The sequence below is a fragment of the Pelmatolapia mariae genome, linkage group LG9 (genome assembly GCF_036321145.2).
Source record: "Pelmatolapia mariae isolate MD_Pm_ZW linkage group LG9, Pm_UMD_F_2, whole genome shotgun sequence".
In the NCBI taxonomy this organism is placed as follows: domain Eukaryota; kingdom Metazoa; phylum Chordata; class Actinopteri; order Cichliformes; family Cichlidae; genus Pelmatolapia; species Pelmatolapia mariae.
In genome coordinates, this window is record NC_086235.1 from 29,218,263 (window position 1) to 29,235,677 (window position 17,415).

At 40.9% G+C, this 17,415-nt stretch overlaps 1 protein-coding gene across 5 annotated transcripts; it reads left to right on the plus strand.

Annotated features, from left to right (window-relative positions):
* The first annotated feature begins 1,241 nt into the window (after positions 1-1,241).
* snx16 (sorting nexin 16) lies at positions 1,242-17,073 on the plus strand. 5 transcript variants are annotated; one of them, XM_063484095.1, is made up of 9 exons: positions 1,242-1,366; positions 2,680-3,236; positions 3,367-3,453; positions 8,500-8,648; positions 8,870-8,939; positions 11,212-11,348; positions 11,454-11,576; positions 13,006-13,045; positions 14,147-14,256. In XM_063484095.1, the coding sequence occupies exons 2-8, from the start codon at positions 2,820-2,822 to the stop codon at positions 13,022-13,024; spliced, it is 1,002 nt and encodes a 333-aa protein (XP_063340165.1). In that variant the 5' UTR covers positions 1,242-1,366; positions 2,680-2,819; the 3' UTR covers positions 13,025-13,045; positions 14,147-14,256. The 5 variants fall into 5 exon arrangements, with proteins under 5 accessions (XP_063340165.1, XP_063340167.1, XP_063340164.1 ...); XM_063484097.1 differs by having other exon boundaries at positions 13,009-13,045; XM_063484094.1 differs by having other exon boundaries at positions 13,006-13,050; positions 14,147-14,255.
* Positions 17,074-17,415: the final 342 nt, after the last annotated feature.

Genomic DNA, 17,415 nt, shown 5'->3' on the forward strand with positions numbered 1-17,415 from the left:
ACTAATCCAAAAAAAAGCTCCAATACATGTCATTTGAAAGGACTCTTTTGTCCATTTACACTGAAAATATTTGGATAATGTTTGATGTATTCTAAACCATATTTGCACACTTTTTTTTTTCTCAGTCTACTACACGATGACAAAAATGACAAAGTGCAAAATGTCTTTGCGTTTATTCACCACAGTACTCTTATTTATTTCAGAATTTATAGACATCCTTACCCATAACCAACCACACTGATTTGCATAGCATAATCTGTTATGGTGCAAGCTTTAGAAAAATATATTTGTGTGTGTGTGTGTGTGTGTGTGTGTGTGTGTGTGTGTGTGTGTGTGTGTGTGTGTGTGTGTGTGTGTGTGTGTGTGTGTGATTTTGCTACATGATAAGTCAAAGTGGACTTGGAGAGTTCATTCTCTGTGTCAACCTATGTGGCAAGTTCAATGACATTGAAAAACCAGCCATGTGGTCATTCAGCTTGTTCCAGGAATCATGTACTTCTATGGAATGATTCTTCACAGGTTTAAATTATTCACACACACACACACACACACGGAGAGAGAGAGACAGACAGACAGACAGAGAGAGAGAGAGAGGGAGAGAGAATGCTTTCAGAAATATAAATGATTGTTTATTGGCCCAAAATGTATTCTGCAGCAGGACAACAACCCTAACATACAGCCAAAGCCATTAAGAACTATTCTCAGTGTAAAGAAGAAGAACAAGTACTGGTATGGCCCCCACAGAGCCCTGATCTCAACATCATCAAGTGTGTCTGGGATTACATGAAGAGACAGAAGGATGTGAGGAAGCCTACATCTACGGAAGACCTGTGGTTAGTTCTGCAGGACGTTTGGAACAACCAACCAGCCGAGTTCCTTCAAAAGATGTGTGCAAGTGTACCTAGAAGAACTGATACTGTTTTGAAGGCAAAGGTTGGTCACACCAAATACTGAGTTGATTTAGATTTCTTGTTTGTTCATTCACTGCATTTTGTTGATTGATGAAAATAAATGATTAACACAAAGCATTCGTTGTTTACAGCATTTTTCCTACCTGCCTAAACTTTTGCACAGTGTGTGTGTGTCTGTGTGTGTTTTCTGATAGTACCTGTTTCAAATCCCTTTATGTCTTGTGTCTACTTTTTTGCTGATAAATTACATTTTCTATGTAGTATTAAGCGTGTTACTGCGCACTCTACTGGTTATCCAAAGGTACTGCCGTCATTGTGGTCAGAGTTCCAGCATGCTAACAAGACAGAGGGAGGAGATACGGCGGAGGGTAAACAGCAACGGGGCAACTGCACATTGGGCTCTATGTCTGTAGTAAATATATTTTCGGACAGAGAAGGATATCTGGACTCCTACGGTAAGCGAAAGACCTTTTCACTCAGGGTCGTCTTAGCTTTGCCCACACATGCTCTCCGTCTTAGCTCGCTAGCTAACCTGAATGTAATGTGATACATGCCCGGTTCTTTCAGTGGGATGGGGGACGCACCAAACACTGTTTAAAACCGGGCTGTTTAACTGTTGGTTTGTTTATTATTGGGAAAAATGCTACCAGGAGAATAAAAACAGATATCCGACGCAGTATTGGTAATCCTTACTGCATTCGGCATTTAATTGTTATTGTAAACAGCTATTATATCAATAAAATTGTTGTTAGCGTACTTTGTATTGTAGTGAAACTAACTAGTGTTAGCTCATGTTAAAGTGTAGCTAACTGTGACGGTGAGAACGGTAACGTTTTATAAATTGTACTCATGTGGTTTTCTGATAGTAGTTCCCTAAATTGAACGGCGGGTTAACACTATTACACGACCATGTTTTGTTAATGAAGTTCTCAGAGCTCAGAAAGGACGTCGTGAATCGTAGTGAATGCGGTTAGCTTGCTTGCTAAAATAACATAGAGGGTAGCTATATCGTTAGCGACTTGGTCTAAAAATGGCATTTATGTTTACGAAGCAGGGCAATTACATTAGAAAGCCCGTGTTTTGTTGTAACGCTGGCTGCGGTCCCAGCGTTTTCGCCGTGTTTCACCAAAATAGTAGCAGGACCTTGTCAATTAGTGAGAGCCATAAATGACATGTCTCATTGTGTTTACTTCTTACATCTATCCTTTCATCCTCTGCTGCTGAGTTGTTTTTTTTCCCCCACTTTTGCCTGCCAGATTTTATTTATAATCGCTATATTTCTACAGCGTATATTACCATTACGAGTACGTCAGTAGTATTCTCAAACGCTGTTCATTTGTTGTCCTATGGAGTGGATTGACTGGTTTCTCAGAGCAGCACTGAAGCTGAGTTAACATGAACAAAATAGACAGGTAGCTGCTGATTTCTCTGGCCTCTCTCTTTCATCAAAACCAACATGCAGCTTTGTTTCTCTTCTCCTTTCTCTTTTAGGATCAAGTTGACATACAAATCTAATCTTTACAGGCTTTTACCATAATTAATTTTACACATAATACACAAATTCATAAATTATAAATCATATGGGGCTCGTGTCAATAATTCATGTGCCCTGGTATTGTGAGGTACTTGACAGATTGTGACACATTTATGTAGACTCAGGGCCAATTAAGTAGATTAAATAATCTGTATTTAAAACCTAGAGGCAGTGTAATGATCCTCCATATAGTGTTACACCTAATAACTCTTGTTGTTGTTGTTTTTTCTATAGAGTCTTCAATGTCAGCCCTTCAGACTCAGCATTGCTGCTAGACTTCATCCTCACACAACACTACTGTACCAAGACAAGCTTGGTGTAAAAAGCTTTATTGACTTCTATGGTGGTGCGGCAGGAGTACACAACTCAGGAAGATGGCATCACCTTTTGTGCCTGTTCCTGTGCCCATGGACAGAGCCTTGTCCCGTGGTAGCAACAAGCTGAGACGAGCGCAGCGAGCTTCATCGCTGGGAAGCGTCTCCAGCAGCTCAGAGTCTTCGTCTTCAATCGCCAGGATGGCTGGGGAGGAACATGGGGGAGTCGGATGCGGAGAATTAGATTCCCAACGTCAGTCTCGCTGTGTGGACAGGGGTGGCCGCAGCCGAACGCCCCCACCCCTTCAGAGCCCTGTGACACGGGCTAAGTTGAACGGGACTCTGGAGCCGTCTGTCGAATACTCGAGCTGTCCGCGATCTATATCGGATCCTAGTGGGAGCCAGCAAGTTGAGGAGAGGCCTATCACCCCCACTGTGCTGGGGTATGAGGTCATGGAGGAGAGGGCCAAGTTCACGGTAGGAATCCAAAGAATTAGTTAGCATGGCAACCGCTGTCTGTCTGCTACATTTAGTCTGTATTTATTAGTGACTAAACACTAAAGCAAACATGGTGAGCAGTTATTAACATCGGCTTTCTCTACTGCAGGTGTATAAGATCCTGGTGAGAAAGACTCTGGATGAGAGCTGGGTTGTTTTCAGAAGATACGCTGACTTCTCCAGACTCAATGACAAGGTGTGTTTGGGTGTTTGTCTGTGCATGGGCTTAAATGAGCCGTCCCAAACTGGAAAACTACATGAGGGTAAACCTTATTATAATCCTGCCAAATCTGAAGCAACTGGTTTCGACTATCAATCCCTCTGCTTTCAGCAAGCTTTCTTTAGTTTTTGAATGCTCAGTGAACATGATTCGAGCTACACAAAGAAGCCTACTGTTCCCAAACAGCCAGCGGGCCCGAGCCAACTAGGTCTCTTGTGGTTTTCAGAGTATATAATCACAGATAACAGAGGAGAAATACTATTATATGATTATACTATATGGATGGAGAAATCATGTAAAAGGTGTAAGGTTTGGAAGAATTTAAGCCTATTAAAAGCAGCTCACAGTAATCAACATGTTTGTATTAATGAGACTGATCACAGTTTGGAAATCTGTCAGTATGAAGTTTGTTTTGATTATTCTGTTAGTATTACATTTTTTAGCTCTACCTTGAAAATGTTACAGGGATGAGAGTAGTTGGCTCCGTGAGTGAACGCTTCAGAGGGACCAGCAAATACAAGGCAGAAATACCTAGCATGATCTGTATAGTATGGTTTGTAAAACAGAGCACTGACTCTGTACAGGGTGGTTCATCACAAACATTATTTTGAGGTTCAGATCTCAGTCAGCATCGCTTCACTGTGAAGTTTAATCGCATGGTGAGAGCAGACAGGTTTGCATACATGTTTACACACCCCAGGCCACCTCCCTCTGAGTAAATTGACACTGGGGCCACATATTAACACAATGTCTCCTAAATCTCTCTGCATACAGTCAAAAATATCACCGGACTTGTCCTAAATGTTGAATGCTCTTTGACTTCAACAGAGGGACTTTAGCACGATACAGTGAGGTTGTATGTTTGTTCAGCAGAAACATTTGGCAACATGTTGTCATTTTTCTTGAAATCGATAGGCAGAACCTTTTATAGAAACCGTTCTATGCTCCAAAGAAAGTAGGCAGTCCTAGGTGACAGTGAGGATCTGAGGCTACGTCCACATTAATGCATCGTTTTCTCTCCATTTTGGCCTCCCGTCCACACTGAGACGGCGTTTCCGCTGATGGAAAACGCAGCGTTTTCAAAACGCTCTCGAAAATGCATACATTTCAAACCGGTGTTTTCGCGTCGCAGTGTGGACAGCAAAAACGGAGACGCATGTTAGTCATATGATGCAGTCATGTGACCAGTTAAAGATAGCGGAGGGCATTATACACAGGGGTGCACATAAGTGGTCCGCAGGTGCGCATGCGCTGTCAAAATAAAAAACGTGCACCAGATAAGAAGTTGTCCGCTAGAGTTGGATTTTCACAGCATATTCTGCACCAAATCTCTGTGCGTTCATCATTTGTTTGAAGCCAGCTCACCTCCTGCAACCACTTTTCCGAGAATACACGCTTCTTTTGCGGTTCGGACTTCTTCTGACATTTCTTTGGAGGTGGAGGAACACCAAAGTAATTGCTTAAAGGAGCTTCTTCAACATCTTTAAGAGTTCTAAACAAATGTCTGTCCTCCTCCAGAAAATCTTATGTACGCAAACGCACATTGTAACTTCTTATCTGGTTCGAGTCTTTTATTTTGACAGCGCATGCGCACCTGCAAACCACTTATGTGCACCCCTGATTATACAGCAGTTGTTTTGTTTGCTCTCAATTTTGACAGCCCTATTAAAGATTAATATCAGTCTGTACATGCTCCAGATAGCTTTTTTTCAAATTCTTTAATTCTCACTCACTTTTGCAACTTTGTACTTTTGTGTTATTCGCAGCAACAACTCCACTTCATTGTTAGTCCATTTAAAAAAACTTGGTGCTTTTCCTCAACATTTTGGTGCGACTTTTCAAAGAGCCGGAAAGTAAATAAACGGCTGACAGAAATGAGGCAGGTCGAATCTTCTTGCGTTTCACGCATGCACAGTACTGGAACGTAAGCCTTTTCGGCCGTTTCAATGTTGGCGCACAACTTTGTGAAAACGACTGAAAACGCTAGTGTGGATGCGGAGCATTTTCAGACGAAAACGTCGTTTTCAAATCTATCCGGGCTAGTGTGGACGTAGCCTCAGAAATGCCAACCTGGCGACATGTATGGGAAACACCTTGCGTAACCACAGCAAAACCCATGTGCTTTCTATTTGTATACTAATGTTTCAGACAGTCACACTTGTACAGGGTGGGCCATTTATATGGATACACTGTAATAAAATGGGAATGGTTGGTGATATTAAAGTCCTGTTTGTGGCACATTAGTATATGTGAGGGGGCAAACTCCTCAAGATGGGTGGTGACCATGGTGGCCATTTAGAAGCCGGCCATCTTGGATACAACTTTTGTTTTTTCAATAGGAAGAGGGCCATGTGACACATCAAACTTATTGGTAATGTCACAAGAAAAACAACTTTATTCTTTCATGAGTTATTTACAAGTTTCTGACCACTTATAAAATGTGTTCAATGTGCTGCCCATTGTGTTGGATTGTCAATGCAACCCTCTTCTCCCACTCTTCACACACTGATAGCAACACTGCAGGAGAAATGCCAGCACAGGCATCCAGTATCCGTAGTTTCAGGTGCTGCACATCTCGTATCTTCACACCATAGACAATTGCCTTCAGATGACCCCAAAGATAAAAGTCTAAGGGGGTCAGATCGGGAGACCTTGGGGGCCATTCAACTGGCCCACGACGACCAATCCACTTTCCAGGAAACTGTTCATCTAGGAATGCTCGGACCTGGCACCCATAATGTGGTGGTGCACCATCTTGCTGGAAAAACTCAGGGAATGTGCCAGCTTCAGTCCATAAAGAGGGAAACACATCATCATGTAGCAATTTCAAATATCCAGTGGCCTTGAGGTTTCCATTGATGAAGAATGGACCCACTATCGTTGTACCCCATATACCACACCAAACCATCACTTTTGTTGTTCCAACAGTCTTGGAGGGATCCATCCAATGTGGGTTAGTGTCAGACCAATAGCGGTGGTTTTGTTTGTTAACTTCACCATTCACATAAAGGAATGGTGACCCACTGATCAAAGACCACTGATCAATGGCCATGAGTACCATTCACAGAGAGTTGGGGAATGGCTGCAGTCACAGCATTGTAAGATGGCAAAAGATGTACCCTTAGGGCCCCTCCTCGATTCAGAGATGGTCTTTCCCTTTTCACGTAAATGGCCTCCTTGACTCCGCGCTCAAACCAGCGTTCCTCCCTGTCCTGGATGTGTACATCCTCATCCTTGAAAGAGTGTCCACTGGCCTGTAGGTGTAAATAGACTGCAGAGTCCTGGCCTGACGAGGTAGCTCTTCTGTGTTGTGCCATCCGCTTCGCCAGAGGTTGTTTGGTTTCCCCGATGTATAAATCCTGGCAATCCTCCTGGCACTCAACAGTGTACACTATGTTGCTCTGTTTGATCAGTGGGTTTTGGTCAGTGGTTGTTGATCAATGGTCATGAGAATTTGCATAATTATGATTAAGGAACTGACCTCCCAGCCCATTGTTCTTCAGTGGGCTGGTTTCAGTCATTATGCAAATGTACTGTTTATAAGATATGGGGAAACCTGCAGTCAGCTGAGACTGAAGAAGTCACTTGGATGAGTGGTGAAACGTTTCTCCCACAAAATGCTACGTCCAGATGAACAGAATCAACTTTTGGAGATTCATTAGTGACAGTTTTCTTGCGTCCACATTTTGGCAAATCCAACACTGAACCAGTTTCACGAAACTTAGCAAGCAGTTTGCTAACTGTAGCATGGGAGATGGGTGGTCTCGTAGGGTGTCTTGCATTGAAATCTGCTGCAATGACCCGGTTACTGCGTTCACCAGATATCAACACAATTTCAATCCGCTCCTCACGTGTTAACCTCTTAGACATGTCAATGGCTGTGAACAAAGAGAAACTTGTAAATAACTCATGAAAGAATAAAGTTGTTTTTCTTGTGACATTACCAATAAGTTTGATGTGTCACATGGCCCTCTTCCTATTGAAAAAACAAAAGTTGTATCCAAGATGGCCGACTTCTAAATTTCCACCATAGTCACCACCCATCTTGAGGAGTTTGCCCCCTCACATATACTAATGTGCCACAAACAGGACTTTAATATCACCAACCATTCCCATTTTATTACGGTGTATCCATATAAATGGCCCACCCTGTATACATACCTATTGTGTCCAGGCTATATTAAACCTCACACAACAAGTTTTCATGTAAAACTCTTCCAGCCTCCTACTCACTAAGCAGCTATGAAAATTTTACAAACAGTCTGGTTTTGCATGTAAACACTTTGCATATATCCTATCAAAGCTTAAGCTCAGAATGAAGCTGGAATAATAGGTTTATTAATAGAGGTAATGTACGTCTCACCACCCGTGACCGTGGGAACAGTTTGTGAGGAAAGCATTTCTGCTGCAACTGAAGCCGAGTTCACTGCACAATTTACAAGAAAGAATTCTTGTTTGATTTAACACAATGTTTTTTTTTCTTTTTTATCACATTACGAAATGTGTAGTTGCACCAAAAATACATAAAGTCTGTAATATGACACCAGCATAGCGCAGAACACCTGGACTTTCACCTGCGTGATTTTAAAAAAGCTCATGAGATTTAAAGCTCATTTTGGAAATGTGTTTTGTTTTTTTAAGTGTTTTTGGATGTATGGCTGTATCTTGAATGCACGTGAAATAAAAATGTGACTATCTGATGACAGACTTTTATTATGAAAGATATTTTTGATTATGACATTTCTGTGAGGCGGTTATTTAGTAAGGTATATAGATTAGAAAGTAGCAGACCTGTGCTCTTTTGTTTGGATGCAGGTTTGATCCGAGCACAAAATGCAGTAGAAGAGTGTGTTTGCTTCATGGGCTTGGAAGCGTTTTTCTTGGCCAGCCACCAACTTTATTACTTTTATCTCTGCATTATGCCTACACGGCCCTTACATGACTGTCCTTGCCCTTACAGCCTGTAGCTGAATGTAAGGGCAATCATGTGACACTGTGTGTGTCTGTGTGTATTTGTTCCAGCTAAAGGAGATGTTTCCAGGCTTCCGCCTCTCACTGCCTCCTAAGCGCTGGTTCAAAGACAACTATGACAGCAACTTCCTGGAAGACAGACAGCTAGGACTGCAAGCTTTTTTGCAAAACTTGGTTGCACACAAGGACATCGCCAACTGGTATGAGCCTATTATGTTTAATAATAAAAATGTTACTGGGCCATATTTTATGTCATGCTGGGTCATTATTGCAGACAAACCTTGCCGTAACTCTTAGCTCTATTGCAGCCAACACAAATTATGTGGATAATACATGCATAGCTAAAAAGATAACTGATATCAGTGTGAGCTGACCTATTTTCTAATCTTTCTAATCTTACATCATTTATTGTTCTTGACAGCCTGCCAGTGAGAGAGTTTCTGTGTCTCGATGATCCACCTGGGCCTTTTGACAGTCTGGAGGAGAGCAGGGTGAGTGTGCATTTAGAGTATGTGTAAGTTGGATGCTGAAGCTTTTGAGCATCAGGTACTTCTGCTCCTCCACCACATCCACATCCTGTCCTAGGATAGACACAGGACATGTAGCTGTCCTGTGCCTTTTAAGTTAATCATTATCTCTGGTGTTATTCAAATTTAGAAGGACGTGATTCCTCCCAATTGAGTCAGTGCATTCTTAGTTTTAAAGCTGTTTTGCAATTTGTTTATCCCTGCCATTAAGGAATATATTAAGGAAGCTACATCTGGCAACTGAAAATCTCATATGAAAGAACCTGAAAGAAGCTAACAGACTGAGCACTATTCTTGGACTTTGCGGCAAACAGAGCCTACATGGAAAGTTATGGAAAGGAAACCCTTAATCGCATCACAAAAGACAGTGTAGTGAGAGGTCAGGTGCCTAAACCATGATGGTATATGTCGTCTAGAGATGGCACGATACCACTTTTTTATGTCCGATACCGATATCATAAATTTGGATATCTGCCGATACCGATATGAATCCGATATAGTGTATTTTTGTTTTAATAAATAAAACTGTTTTGTTTTGTTTTTTAATATCTTGCTGCATTTTGTACAAGTTCATACTCAAGTTTAAAAACAAAACACTAAAGCTATTCTGTTGTACCTGTATGCAAAAAATACACTGCACCCAAAATATTTGATAGTTCAGCAACACTGATCAATCTAATAAACTTAAACCTACACCATCCTCCCTATTCTGGTATTTTAAAGAGTACTTCGCAGAAATATTAAGCAACCTAACTAATAGGGTTGCCAACTCCCAGCAGAAAAAAAAAATAGGGAACCACCCCCCCACCCTCTGCCTCGTGATGCTTAATTGATGTAATCAACTTTAATTTAATGCACGTGTTTATATTTAAAAAAAAATGCACAGAAGTCAATTATTTTTCCACAATAATTAAATAGATTCAACATCTTTCTTCAACAGAATTGCAGACTGCACAGATCGTACCTTCCCAAAGGAAAAAGTACTATAGCTTACTAGGGTATATTAGACTTAATAGTTACTATATACAGTAATGGACTTCTATACATTTTACATCTGATTAAAACTTTGGGTGTAAGATTCAGATAATTATTTATTAAAAGCTAGACATTTTAAATGAGAATAAGAAAGAAAAGTATGTCTTTGTGCCCCCTTTTCCCTTTTAATGCCCTATCGGCCCCCCTGGCAAAACTTTGCTAGACACGCCCCTGCACAGTTACCAGCCGTCAGCTACGTAGAAAATGATCCTGGTGTAGAAAGTAATATTAAATAAATTCTAACAACAGCTTATCAAGGTTAAACGTGCTGCTGTTGTTCAGCCACTGGTTTCCTCTTTCTGATGCAAAGTGGGCCAAAAGCAAACAAGAGAGACGAGAGTCGCGACAGAAAAGCCGATCAGCCGATCAGTTTCGTGATTGAAGTAGCAACAGGAGAGGGAGAGAGAGAGAGGCAGTCGCTCCATATATCGGTTGTTAATCTTAACGTGGGAATGCTTTACAAACATTCAGAGATGAACTTACACACTTGCTTTATTTCTCTCTAGGATAGCTTTCTCGGAGATGAAATGCCGGTTTGGTAGCGAGGCTCCAAATGCTCAACCAGACCGCCGAGAGGTCTCGCACGCCACAGCCGCTCTATCACGTGGCGCATACTGCTCCAACGTGCTAAGGTTATGAGCTGAGTTACGCCATGTAGCAAGTTTTGTGAGGTGCTTTCCTGATATTTAATGGATCGGATTACATTTTTTATTTCTCTCCGATATCCGATCCAGTAATTTAGGTCAGTATCGGACCGATACCTATACGTAATATCGGATCGGTCCATCTCTAATATCTTCACATTATTTTAAAAAAAATGATCAAGTCTCTAAATTGAAAAATGAATTCCTGCCCAGTATCCTGGCCCTGCCTTGGAAGTTCGAGAACATCTGGATAAATCAGTTGTTTTGGAAACAACTGCTGTGGACAGATGTGGTTCAAACTGAGCTCTTTGGCCACCAAACAAAGCCACATTTGGTGAAAATAATGTGCTGTCCACTGTTAAATATGGGGTTGAAATATTCTGCTTCAGTCACTCTGTTAGCCAAAAATGTGAAACTGGAAGGATGCTGGCTACAAAATAGGACGAGGATCAGTAACGTAACACAAAATTCTCCATTTGCATCAAATGCATGCTGAAGCTTTTGGCACAGACCTCACAGCCCGCTGGGCCTGCTCCTCATTTTCCCCCTCCTTCTAGGCGTTCTGTGAGACTCTGGAGGAGAGCAACTATCGTCTTCAGAAGGAGCTGCTAGAGAAGCAAAAGGAGATTGCCTCCCTAAAGAGGAGACTGGAGGAGAGGGAGCAAGCCATTCTACTACTGGAAAAGCATATCAAGTCAGTAGATAAACACAACCGTGTGCATGCTTAGAGAGATTCACAAAAGGCTCACAAGTGACAGGAGGATGACCTTTTGGGTGTGTGTGTGAACCTCTGTTGCAGCGATGAGTGTGTTAGTCCAGAGTCTCCATGTCGGCTGTCAGCTCAGGGCAGTGAGAGCAGTGCAGATGCAGACGTGGAGTCATCTGCTGCAGAGGCCGATCAGGACATCCCTGAAGACACTGGGTAAGAGACGCTCGCATAAACCACAAATGGCAACGATAAAACAAGGAGTAGGTTTGATCTACTACTCCTCTAATGTGCTCCTGACACCAACCAAAGTTCATGTGATTTCCACAGAATTATGTCTGTTTATGCTGCCACAACATCGAAGTTAAAGCAGATTTTCCATTTATTTTAAAAGTGGATCAAAGTTCGAGGGGTAAGGTTCAGTTGTGAATTTAAACCGCCTTAAGGAGCATTCTTGTAAGGTTAACAGGCTTTCTTGCAAGGCATTTCAGTCCATTTGATTTTGTCCGTCTTGCACAAAACTTGCATGCTTTTTGTCTTTCGTGATAATCTGGAGTTAATAAAACCCCACATAAGACCGTCAGGAAAGTTAAAGGCATCACGGCTCATAAACTGCTGTAAGCCTTAAAGCCAAATGAATGAATGATGTGTTGGATTTACAACTGCAGTTAATGTAGTAAACTGGAAAGGACTGAAAATCCCAAAGGCTCATTACTAAAATGTGACCGTTTACCAAGAAGTAAAGCAGTGGGAAATAAAGGATTTGTCTTATCTGAAGACGTGCAGTTTTCTGTGACTGATTAGGGTGAAAACGGTTTGCACAGCAGAGAACTTGATTTATAGGCCCTGAAGAGTGTGCATCTCTCTTACTTCATCCTCTACAACCTAATTTAATTAAATGACAGTATTTACTGATCTCATAGGAGTAAGACTCACGGAGTGCAAGGTTCAGTGAATCTTTCCTCCTCATGGAAAAGGTTTTCACATTTTTAAGCAAGTAGAAAACCGTTTTAATATCAGAATTTAAAAAATGTGCTGTACTGTCAGTAGAATAGTTTAATTACGAACATGTAAATAGACAAAAAACAAAAAAGTAAAGACATCGAGTTGTCATGAATATGTCTAAATCTACACAATGTTTATGCTCGAGCATGAGTAGGATGACGTTTACACTTTTAAAGAAACACGAAAAATAAAAATCAACATCACGCAGAAAGGAAGTCGTTCAGTTGCTGGGAATGAATACTGAAATCTGCTCTGGTGTTTGCACTGTTTTCTCACTACAATGGGTGTTGTGGGTTTGAACTCATTGCTGCCCAGATATTGTGGTTTTTTTATTCCAGGATTGGACCTTATTTACCAAATACTGGCTGCTGTTATGTTTCTGGTATTTTGAAATCAAGAAATACAAATGCCAAAGTTTCAGTGATGAGTTTCAGACCCACACGAGAGTCATGAAGACGGCACACATTAGTGTGTAAATGTAGTTATGTTAAAAAAAAAAAAATAGCGTATGCATGTCTGTGAAGATGTTTGTGGTTTAAGGAGAAGATAATTACCATTAATATTCTAAACCTTGTTCCACCTTATCCTTTTCTTTTTTAAAAAAATGTTTTCACTTGTTTTTCACTCTCATATTTCACAGCAGTGCTGCCCCAATGTGAAAATAAAGATCCCCATAACATGTGAGGTACTTTAAATTGCAGCTCAGCAGGCTAACACTGTGGCATACTGTTTCCTCCCCCCGCTCTGTTCTTCTTGCCAATAACATGCATCCCACTGCTAACTGCACAGTAAAGATGTCATGTTTAATGATGTTGGCGTGTTTAAGGATGGGTTCGGATTGCTTTCAAGTCGGTCTAAATGCAGCACTCGCATGGTAAATGTGCGTTTAATTCCTCGGGGCTGCACACATTACATGTAAGTGTTGTATTAAGATTTATTTGAAAGAAAACAAACCTGTCTTTAAAGTGCTCGGAGTCGGGATGTTTCTCCGGGTTGGGGTGATTTCACTTTCAGTACATCTAGTTCAGAAAAATGTCTCCTGATCAAAGTCCAGTCTTAACAAACCACATATTGATTTAAACCTGTCAGAGGATTTTTTTTTTTTAAGGGACAACTATTTGAGTTAAAGGATGTGTTTAAAAATAGTCTAGTTTTAAAGCAAGTGACCTGAAATTGATTTTGCCCCAGCTGTGGTGTGTATTTGTTGTACTCCAACGTCCTGTCCTCTCTTCTGTCTGTGCTGCACTGCACTCCTGCATCACATATGACTAACAAATGGTGTTTGTGCCTCTTTTTCACGTGGTGATGTATGTTCATTACATGACCATTGTAGGTGTTTGGATTTGAGGGAGTGCAGGTTTTTCTTTCTTCCTATTCTCGTCTGTTGGATTGACAGCTTCTATAAAAATACTACTGTATATAATGCTTTGTGAGTGCACGTGATGTTTGAGGATGTAGACGGGATGTAAACAGTCCTGATGCCCTTCTCTGTTATCACTTGTGCTTTAACAGATGCTATATAGAGTTGGATAGAAAGCCTGTCTTGCTGTGTTCTCAGGGGACCTGTACGTGCAGTATTCTGGTGCTGCGGCATCAATAACTTGATGTCACAGTCTCCCCACATCAATGCCTCACACTTTGAGCTATTCTAGTCTCTCGCATCTGCATTTCCTCTTTGGATCTCTGTCTATCTGTCTTTGTGTTGCCTGATGTTCTCTCGTCCCATTACCTTCAGTCACATGCTCAGTGTATTTCTTCTGCTCTGACTTCCCTCTCTCCAGTGGCAGGTGTGAGGTCCAGCCTGTGCGATCCTCTGCCTGTTGGTGCGGTCCGTCGCTCAGCGTCTCTCCTCCCGTCATCCAGGTCACTCAGCTCTACCACAAGAACTCAGAACACTAACAATAAACCCCGGTCTTCCTCAGCACCTCTTTCTGTTCTCCCTGCCTTCTTTTCCTCCTCCTCACTGCAGCACTAGTCCACATGTTTTTTTGGGTTTGTTTGGGTTTTGTTTTTTTTTTACCTTTTTTTGTGTTCTTATTTGTACTTTGCCTTTCCCACCTCCTTTCACATCTCATCTTACTACCTGTCAGAGTGTAAGTGATGTTTCATCATCCAGTCATGGAGTTGGATGATACCTCAAGATCTGGTTGTATACTAAAAGCAACAAACCATGGGAAATTTTATCCAACACCTACAGAAGATGTTGAACACCTTGTTGGGACTTTGGACTAAATGGATCCGTCTGACCATGTGTTTGGATTTCTTGGTCCTGATAATTCACTTTTGAACCCAGTGTGTATCCACAAGACCTCATCAGTTAGAGCCTCCAGGCCCAAAGCCAAAGTCTGAATTTTTGACCCAAAAGGAGAAAAGGGCGAATTTCACAATTGTGACAATCTATATGAAATCTGAATTATAATCTCAATAGTTTTCGCTGCAGTCCTTTGCCTTATGGCATCTTAGTTGTTATGAGAGGCCCTCTTTATAAACCAGGGAAACGGCACCCCCGTGTGGCTGTTCAAATAAAAGTCTGACTCAGGATAAGCAGGTAACAGGTGTGTTTGACAGAGGATTGGTAACGATTGGTCTGCAGGTACTTCATCTCATTGCAATGTACTGCCATTTACTGTTTTTGTAGTAGACGGTCCTTCCGTCTTGAAAATTGTCATTGTGTCTCCACTTTCCGGTGCATCTAAAAGCTACATTCCACCCTGTTTTAGTGCCATGTGTCATAAATCATGTCCTGATGGGGGCATTTAGTCTGTACCATACTGTGTCAAAGCCAAGGAATGTAAAGGTCGACATGTATACTAATCGTGTCATTACGCTGAAACATTCCAGCATATATGCATAAACATTTGAAGGCATTAATTTTCCCAGGTGAAGGTCATTTCACAAATCTTTACACCAGACCTCTCCTCGCACCTCTTCTGGATTTCCATATTTTTCAAGGCGTGATTAAAGGACAAAAATGGCATTTTTGCTCACATATGTAGGAATGAGGATTTGGTTTTATCTGCTGTGGATTTTAAGATATCAGATCTAACAGCCACTTCTTCATATTTTGATAATCCACATAGGACATTGTTGATTGGGGTTTTTCTACTGGCATTGCCGTTGCAGCAATAGTCACATGTTAGTCATGTTTTGGGGCATCCTAGGAAACCTCGACAGAATTTTTATTTCAGATGTCTCAAAATCCCAGCTGATAAAACTTGACCAGGTGAGATATAAGTATAATTATATAGTATAATTTGGGTGAAAGACACAAAGAGGTGACAGCTCCTCAAGTATACAGCGGTGCTATTCTTTTTACCTGAAAAATCCTAATGTTTAAGACCTGACGGGCTGGAAAAAGAGGGAAAACAGGGCCAACATAGTCATCGTTTAAAGCCTTCAAAGCTTGTTAGGATGCAAAACCATCGGGCTGGTATTTGAGGAAGAAGTGAATGCCACAGGCAACTAATAAACTCACAGTTTAGCTTTGTTGGCTCTGTGTCTGCATCAAGACTGTTATTCATTAAATCATCCACTAAAGCCATATTTTTACACTTAAGAGCACTTGAGAGGCAGACGTTTTACATGTGGTCGAGTGTGCTGAGCAGCTGTTGTTTTCACTCTTTCATGATGACTACGAAGTATATAATGGCTACGGGGGATGTTGACTTGTCTCAAACTAGGCCTGGAACAGGTCATGTGATGCACTTTATGGATGAATGGCAACACGCAATGTTTGCTAGGATATTGTTTTTACTATTATAACACAGAAATATGCCTTTTAGCTCACCTAATCTGTCCTGGTTCCCAACTGTATCTGAAATGTCGCAGCTTGATTAACTTGTATTTAGTTCTGTTTCTCTGCAAATTCATTTGTTGTATAATTCTAAGTGCCTTGAATATTTCCACTCGGCTCTTTTTTTATATGTTGGAATAGCTTTATAGGTTTGTGTACAACATGTGACATATCCACTACATCCCCCTGATGGAACTAATGTTTTAAAAACACTTCTGTGTATATGTGGTTGCTTGGAATAGATTGAAAGAGATGTGTTTTTGTTATATTACATGAACTGATATGGAAATATAGTTCAAATATACACTTGTAGTTGCACTATAAAAAAGTGACATAATCGGTAATGTCCCCGATTTAAAGGGTTTATTCACTGAGTAATCATATCTGAAATGTATGCTGTAGATATTGTTACACACGCTATAGCAAAAATGTTTATCAGAAATATTTAATTCACATACAATTAAACACGGAGTGATATATTGAAAGCATGTATGTTTCCTGTGTCCTCACATTTAAAGCCTTCACCGTATCAGATGTGAACTTTTCATACAGGTCATAATATAATTGCAGAACTTCAGCAACAAATCTGTCCCAACCATTATTTTTCTTTGCATCTGTAAACCCCCCACAACCTTTTTAATATGCAGCTTTATTATGGAGGAACTCCCTTGATCACTGTACCTATGCTGTCCAAACAGTAAATACTTGCACCTCCATATGGAAGTCATTTTATTCCGGCACGGTGTAACACTCGAGGAGTCTGACTTTATAAGGTGCTGTGGCTTTTCCACAGGCTTTCCTTCACCTCAGCTGCGTAATGGGTGACTGGAGACAGTTATAATCTTATCTCTATGAAACGCCGCCTCCATTGTCTCAAGGCACAGGGCAAAGTACAAGTGTAGATTTTCGTTGCTGAATGCAGCGCAGTACTGTCTTTTGTCCAGAAACATTAATGTTAAAATTGAAATATATATGAATTTCTTGATTAAAGAAGAGTTTCATTGTATTCATTACAAAATACAGTTTCTCTAACCAGGAGAATTATAGGTCTAAATATCTCTTTGATTTATGTGAGGTGACTATAAGGTGTGGTGGTTTCATGTGCTGAGTTGCCTAATACACCATTAATCTCTCACATGTAGAAATGTAAAAAGTCTAATATGCACTTGAGTATATAGTTTATATCATATAGTGTTCTAGGATTGAAGCCAGAGAAGTTTGAAGAAAAAATCAGTGATCCGTGTGCATTGTGCTGAA

Excerpts from the sequence above, each read along its gene's own strand:
- snx16 (XM_063484093.1), top strand. The coding sequence starts at position 2,820 with ATGGCATCACCTTTTGTGCCTGTTCCTGTGCCCATGGACAGAGCCTTG. Across the intron at positions 3,454-8,499 it reads TCTCCAGACTCAATGACAAG|CTAAAGGAGATGTTTCCAGG; the intron begins GTGTGTTTGGGT and ends TATTTGTTCCAG. Across the intron at positions 8,649-8,869 it reads CACAAGGACATCGCCAACTG|CCTGCCAGTGAGAGAGTTTC; the intron begins GTATGAGCCTAT and ends TGTTCTTGACAG.